Consider the following 8,097-nt stretch of genomic DNA (forward strand, 5'->3'; position numbering starts at 1 on the left):
GTTACTGCTCCCCTTTGGGCACTGCCACTACTGCTAATGTAGCTTCTATAGACTCTTGGCCAGTTGCATCTGTTCGTAGCGGTTAATATGTGGCTCGCAGGGTCACACTGCAAGACGGCAAGTGAAACCTGGCTGGTGCCAAAACTGAACAAAGCTAAAAACATCTTAGGTGTATGAACACCAACTGCAGGCGATCAAAACATGACAATTTAAAACTAAATTTCAACATAATGACCAGCCAGATTCAGATATTTTAGCATGACTTTCAGACATTTAAATATCTGTCCATCTTAGTCAAGCTTTTACAGGACATACAGTAATACAACAAGTTGTCAGTTTGAGTAAACTCATCTTCACCACCTGTCTCTCCACTCTGCGTCTACAGACAGGCAAAACAGAGAGCAGAGGAGGGAAAGCTCACATCTTTGCATGACACAGTAACACTAAGTGATCATTCAAATTCACACTGACAGAGGTAGACATCATCTGACGTGTCTTTGGGACGGATCAATGCAGCTGTGCCCCATATGCACGTTTATTTCAAACGTGCAAAAGTTCAAGCATGTACAGTCAGTGTGCTTCAGGGAAGGCTATAGCATGAAACCACCAAGGAAAACACAACATTTTGTTACCTCTGTATACCACTATAGCTCAGCTGCTTGAGCAGGTGACCCGTGAACCAAAGGCTAGAGTCCTTACTGCAGTGTCCCAGGTTCAAGTCCACCCCAGTCATATTAGTTAGGAACTGTTGCCAAACCAAGACAGTGTAGTGTTATGCTTTAGGGCTGTAACTGATCATATTCAATATTAACTGCTGGCTCATTTTTCCCCCAATTAACTAATTAATTGTTTGATCCAAATAAGTAGAAAATGGTGTCAAATACCAACCAGTTATCCTCCGGTGGGTGCTTTAATTTGACCAAATTTATACAACGCAGTAAATAGAACAGAAGAGCAGCAAATCCTCATATTATCCCATTACCAAAATAGCGTGCAATTAATTTTCAATCCATCAAGAGCCTCCATTGTGTTTTGAGTAAAGTGGCCCTTTAAATAAGTGAATGTTAAAAACAGTTTTTCCATCTCTCTGCTGGCGGGTACCGCCAAGTGTCAAACAAGAACTGGGCTTGTGGTTGCAGCGAAGCGTGAGCTTAAAGCTGTACAGAATGAGCCTTTTTTTCAAACTTTGGACACTAATGGCGGGTCAGACGAGGCCGGGCTTCTGTCAAAATGGAAACAATTGGTGCTTGTCAAAGGGAAAGCGGGGCAAATTATTTCACTTGTTGAAAAAACTTTGGATCAGTCAAAAATCTGAAATTCAAGACAAGCTAACACCAGACTGGGGGTTTGGGGGTGGAAACCACTTCATTGCACCCAACTTAGTCATTTTCCCAGCATTTTTGTGGCGCAGCGCTAACTCTGGAAATGCTTCCATGCATCCAGGGAAAAAGCACAAAAGTTCTCTCCTGTAACAGCAAGACATGAAGCAGCACAACGAAGCATGTGAAGGTTAATCATATCAAGTTTTATGAAGCTGTGCACCAATTTTAAGGTTCTGGGCCGATGTTATTGTTTAAATATCATAGCTGATGCCTATGTATATATTTATGTATTGCTGGTGCTGCGCAGTGACAATGATACATAAATGTCATTTTATTTGCTAATTTGTTATCAGTGAAACATCAGCTGATAGTGACACATTAGGGCATCTTTAATAATAATATGCAGTGCCTGACGTTAGGACTATATTGGACGATGCAAAACAGTTTATTTGCTCGATGCTAACATCAACCGAATCTGTTAAAGGGGGTCGGTGGGACATTTTGGAGGGAAATCACCGCAACGAGGGGTACAAGTGTAAAAACGCGGCTCTGCGACTGTGTTGCTTTTTTCACACGTCCTCGCCATGACACTGAACGACGACATCGAGAACTCTGGTTCACCCCGCTCCAGCTGTTGAGTGGAGGGCAAATGCAGGGCAAGAAGATTGCTCTTTCCTATTATAACTGGAAGAACATCACACACTGACACACACAAGTATACCCACACAGATATATATATACACACACACGCACACAAAGGCCCAGCATCAAGCCCATCCCACCTAATGGCCATAGCCTCATACTGCTAACGGGTGCTCAGGGAGGCAATGAGGTTTGCCATCTATATATCCATGACCCCTGGTTGACTTTTCTCCCCCATTTACCTCCCCCTGCATGACCTGGCAATGGCACCCTATTAGGGTGAGAGAGGGGGGAGACAGAAATAGGGTCTGGGATCCCGTTTGAATGGAGCACCCTGACGCAAACATCAGCGAGTTAAGTACACAAATCTCCCTGCAAATGGGGTCAATGCTAGTGCTTAGCCATTTGTTTTGATTTTCCTCCCCCCTCCGCTTCCTTTACTCACACTCTCCCTCCTCCTTTCCTTGGGAAATCATAACTGTTAGCAATCATGCGGGGCAATATGGCAATGATGCGCGGGCAGAAAAGTAGCGAGCGGAGCAGAGTGATCGTGCACCATCGCCGTCTCTCGGTCTTCCATGCGCACAGTTTTATCTCTTTGACGCATGTGCCACTCGCACAGACACAAACTAACAAATACATCAAGAACACGGCAACATGGGGCGCACAAAACACACATGATTGAGCGGCAGAGTGGTTCCTTCTCCTGGAGAGATTCATCACGGCACAGCACAAGAAGAAGCGCTGAGAAGAGGGAGGGAAAAAAAAAAAAAAAAAAAAAAAAACAGGCAAAAAAGGAAAAACAGAATATTGTGTGACTACCAGACACAAATGTCAATTTCCTCACTGCTGCAGCAGCTCTCCATGCACCATTTAGCCCAAAGCTTCAAAAAGAAACTGCAGTAATCTCCCTATCCATGCCCCCAAACTGAATTCATATTCTTAGGCTGATTATGAAATTTTACTGATGCAACAGGGTGGCATTTTCAGTGAAATCATTTGTGTTACAATTGACTCTTCTGCCAATATTTACTGTGAACTAACAAATCTAATAAAAGAACCACGGTAGATCATACGGTAAGAAAACGAAAACAAAAACCAATGCATTCATCTATGTAGAACCAATGCATTCAAACTGAGGCATGCATTATTCTGTTTGTATTTTCCCTCTGAGGCAGCAAAGCAGGCTGATCACTCGCTGAGTCAGAGAGGAGGAGGTTGATTTCTGTTTGTCTTAAGAGGTGGATCATCTGCAGCCAAGCAGGTCACTGTGTTAGGCAGAGCCCATGTGATTGCAGCCAGCTCTCTAGGCTAATCCTATTCTGTGTGTGTGCACATGCACGACTATGGGCATCCTTAAGCAGGAGCCCCTGTGGCTGCAGACATGTACACACAGAGGCCAGACAAAGCCAGAAGACCGTCAAAACAGTGCTTATGATCAGTCTAGTCTTCTCCAAATCTGATGGCTGTCGAGTTAAAAGAAAAACCTGAATGCCCGACCCCTACAGCGAGTCCCGTTATGCCATGGAGGGTGACTTTCAGGTATTGTTTTGGTTTATTTGGAAGGACGTGTCACTGCAATTCAAACCAAAGTTGATCTGAGTGATCGCCTCCATCCTGTGATGAAACCTTTCCATCCTGCTGGGAGTGGTTTCTTTTCCAGGACAGCATCGCTCTCAGTCTGCTTGATTTTTTTTTTTCCGTCTTAACATGCAATAGAATGGGTTCAAGTCTGTGTGTATGTGTGTGTGTACAAATCTCTGGCCCTTAGAACTAGAGGTTAGCAGCCGGCTGCTCTCCCTGATCAGGTTACAAAAGTGGGTGTGTTCCCTCTCTCCTCTGTCGCCTGCATGTCTGCCTCTCCCTCGCCCTCTCTCCAACTCATTCTGTCTCCCTCAGTTTCTCCTCCCGCTACGTCTCTCCCTTTCTGGTTACAGGAGCCTGAAAGTTTGCGTCATCCAAGCCTCTCCCTCTGGCACCGCTACAGACCACCTCTCTCCTGCTCTCTTATTCTCTCACTTGTCTATGTTCCTTCCCTTGCCTTGCTTCCTTTCTTTCTTTGTCCCATCTCCCAACAGCACCTGACAGGCAACAGCCCCACAGCTGGTCCACAGTCCCTGCAGGAGGCTGGATGCAATGTGACTCACCCTTAACTTCTCATCCTGTGTTGCTAGCCCACCAGCCACTCGCCTAGCATCACTCTGGTATTGCCCGCCTGGACCACATCACACGCCCACCCAGTAAAAGCAAAGGCAGACTAGCCGACTTGCTCCAGCTTTCTAAGATGCATCTATTCTTTTTCTCCTCTGGTGATAACATAAAGTCATACTTCAGTTTGAGGCAGAACGTTGGATCGTGCTTGCTCTCAAACCTGTTGCAGTGCCACTCAGATACTTTTCAAATAACTCTGATACTATAACATTAAGCCACTCCTTCAGATGCCATTTGAAAAACTCAAAAAGTGACACAAAGTGAAAGCTTACTACACTGTAGCAAAGTACAGGGTTGCAGGGGATGACAAATTTGGAGCAGCAGGGAAAATGCAACACCACTGTCTTAGGTAAAAGATCAGCAACAAGAATGTGTTGCTTTCACTTTCACAAATCAGGCTCACTTGCCCTCTGTTGGTCCAAAAAGTTCACTGATAAACACATCAGACTTTTGGATTTCTTTCCACAACAATCTCAAATATGGTCGTCGTTGCAACAGCATATCTGTGATTGCAATCAGGACCTTTAGATGCCAACAGGCAACAATGCTTTACACCCATTTATCACTAGAGATCAGTTCTATCTTGATCTCAAACAGGTCTGTAATCATTGACACTCATTTACAGGCCATATAACAAAAATCCATCCAAACACTCCACAACAAATCCATGTGACAAACCAACGCAGACATACAAAGCATACTAAATGTGGCTGTGTGTTTACTTTAAGTCTATTTTATTTAGATGTCTATGTCTGAGTATGCATGCATGCGATTTTAAATGTGTGCAGAGACTTTACCTTGTCTTTCTCGTGTGGCAGCAACCGGACCGGGGGCAGCGATTCCAGAGACACCGTGCCAGTCCCATCATCCTGGGAGCTGCTACGGCTGATGAGCTGGAACAGTGGACCCTGTTTGGCCACGCGTCCATGGGCCACGGCTCTCTTGAGGGCTACCCTCAGCTGCTGGTGGAAGAGGCCCGGCCCCATGGAGCCGCTACCCGACAGGTACGCCGCCACATCAGCCTGACACTTGAGGAAGCGTTCGATGTTCTTTAAGCTGGAGCCACCCGGCTCATGGAGCCCCTCCAGTGCCCGCTTAATTAATTTGTTCCAGTCGAGACCCGGTTTCTTCCCCGAATGCGAGTGAGAGCTGCTCCCTCCACTGCTGCTGCCACCACCTGCTCCTCCACCTCCTCCACCGGAGCTGCTGCCACTGCCTCCGCCGCCACTGGAGCTGCCAACACCTTTGGGCTTGGGCAGGGCCAAGCGCCCAGGGTTATCTGGGTCCTTGTAGGAGTTGAGACCTTTGTTGGTAACCTTGAGTATGGTACCATCCTTGACACTAAGCTCTAACTGCTCCAGAACTGTTTTGCGGTCCAGGCCATGGGACATAGAGACCGCATTGCAAATGCGCTCCTCTGATGGTCGCTGCTTCTGCTTCTTTACCTTCTTGATAGCCTCTAGAATCCATTGGGTGTACAATGGGTTTGCCAGTTTCACCATGGCTGCTGTCTGGGTGGGTGCAGCAGCACTGGGGCCTTACCGCGAGGACCACACACACAAAAAAGTAGAGACTGTAAGCCAAGGAAACACTTGGCCTGCGCCGTAGCGCCGCCGCCTCCTCCTCCCTTTTGCCCTCTACCAGCTTACTATCCCTTGTCCTGGGGTCGTACAGAGAGTCCCTCAGAAGCTGAGTATAAGCAGCACGAAAAGGAGCAGCTGATCATAGCACAACCCCCCTGAGCCAACCCTCCACCTGGTGAAAATCTGGTCCACCCACCACCCACGTCCAGCCAGGTGAAGATCCCTGGCAAGAGGCAGGGGGAGCAGAAGAAGCTTCAGATCTATTACCAACTTATACTCCCACAGTACCCAAGGTTGGGCAGGGCAGATTTTGGTTTGGCTTTTCACAAAATGTAGGCGTTTCCTGTTTAGATGACCCCCCGAAAAAAAAAAGAAAAAAACAAGGACTGCCAATAACCGCAGTCTCCTCTGCTCAGACTCTCCGGGACATGGAAATCGTGTTTCAGTGATAAACGCAACGACAATTGCACAAAGGTTTCTGATAATTATATCACTCCAGAAGATTGTGAGTGTTCCTCTCCATCCACGTCTCCTTATTTTCGCTTGTTCACGTTTGCTCCCTTTCGCTCTTCCAGCAGTCTGAGCTTCTCAGCTCTGGGACGGAACAGATATCTCACCACAGGGAGCAGCCAGGACCGATCACCTTCATGCCTATTGCACTTCAGTAGCTGATGAAAACTGTAGGAGGGGGGAAAATAAAAAAACACAGACACAAAGAAAGAGGTTATAGCACATTGCTGCAAAGATGGGGCACCTAATTTTACAATTTTAGAGAACAACAAATCAGAGCGAGATACAGATGACACAAGAAGGTTCATCTTTTCAAAACAACACAGGCACATCATCCAGTGGCATTCATATACACAAAGCCATACCTTCCTTCTGAATCACTATATTACTCCGTATACTGGACACGAAACTGGTAAAAAAAAATAAAAATAGTAATAATATTTATTATCCCTAGCCAACTTCCCAGATTTTTGTTTTTAAATAAACCACCATAGGATTGTACCACTAAACAACTATCACTAAGAAACACACAGCCAGTGACAAGACCAGAACTTCTAAAAATGAAAAAACATTAAGAACCGTACTCATACCTCACGCAACTGTTTAAAAACTGTGTGTTACAAACATTGTAAACAACCCCGTCCTCAAAAGTGCACTACAGAGTTGACAGCTTGGCTAGCTGGGTTGCTAACGTAAACATGTTACAGTCAAAGCACAGAGCTGTTAGCAAACATTAGCCGCGAGGCTAGCTAATAATCAAAGCCAGATTAACAGTCGCATGGCCAAACCGTGTCCTGTCGTTCTGTTTACTCACATATTATGTCAGGCTGCCAAGTATCTGACAAGAAGCCTTCCCGCTTACTGCTGTTGTTTAGCAAGCTAACGTGAGAAGCTAGCCAACAAGCTAGCGTTACGATCTCTGTTACTAACGTTACTCGCTAACCTGAAACGTAAACAGCGTGAAACGGGAGGGTAGCCAGCGCTCCAGCACAGAAGAGCGAGAGAAAAACCAAACATTTCCGCATGGACCTGAGATTTCCGACAATACAACGCATCACACCACAGCAAACACTGCGAATATTCTCCCCCCGAATGTCACTCAGATACTAACGTGAGATCGCGGCCTTGTATGAGGCACAATGCAACTTGCAGACGGCCATCTCGGCTAGCGGGCAAGTGCAATATTTAAGATGGTCTTAGCGGGTGGTTCTGCAGCAGTGCTTGTTCCGCGGCCTAGCTCTCAATCTTCGGCACGGGTGAGCAGGCTCTGCCCGCGTAGACGCATCCCTACCAGCGGTCCGCACCTCGCTGACTTCCTCCCTCCGCTAACCGCCCTCCCACGTAACGCTACAGCCTGCGGTGCCGTGAAGACAAGGCCGCTAGAGCGGAGTAAAGCTAGGCCTCTGTTCGCCCCCCTCCCTCCCCTCCATACCCCCCACCCACATCCGCGATCACCATCCCCTCCGTACCCCTCTCCCCTTCTACCTCTCGCGGTTCCCCAGAAAGCCAGAGATGGTCCGGTTCTGGTTTCGGAGGGAAGCTCGGGCAAAGCGGACCGCGGAGAAAATCTCGTATCCTCCCATCCGGCTTCCGCTGCTACTCACCGGAATTTGGTGTCGAGCCGCCGAGGAGAAGGTGCCAAAACCGTGCGAAACGAAGACAACAACAAGCCCAAAAAATGCAGCCAGAGACCAGGGGCTCTAGAGCCGACGCCATCTTTGAGTGAAACAGGAGCACGGCTGGTGGGGGAGGGGGGAAGACTGAACAGTCAGGCAGGGCCCAGGGACCGTCTGCATGGTGCGAGGCGAAGATCCAGGGGAAGGAGCAAA

At 47.4% G+C, this 8,097-nt stretch overlaps 1 protein-coding gene across 1 annotated transcript in view; it reads right to left on the bottom strand.

Annotated features, from left to right (window-relative positions):
• Positions 1-7,858, bottom strand: part of kat6a (K(lysine) acetyltransferase 6A) — a 34,100-nt gene extending 26,242 nt beyond the window's left edge. The window contains 2 exon segments of the mRNA XM_005472980.3: positions 4,973-6,436; positions 7,754-7,858. Of these exon segments, the coding sequence (XP_005473037.2) occupies positions 4,973-5,677 (705 nt within the window). The 5' untranslated portion in view covers positions 5,678-6,436; positions 7,754-7,858.
• Positions 7,859-8,097: the final 239 nt, after the last annotated feature.

This window comes from Oreochromis niloticus, linkage group LG12 (genome assembly GCF_001858045.2).
Source record: "Oreochromis niloticus isolate F11D_XX linkage group LG12, O_niloticus_UMD_NMBU, whole genome shotgun sequence".
NCBI classification, from domain to species: Eukaryota; Metazoa; Chordata; class Actinopteri; order Cichliformes; family Cichlidae; genus Oreochromis; species Oreochromis niloticus.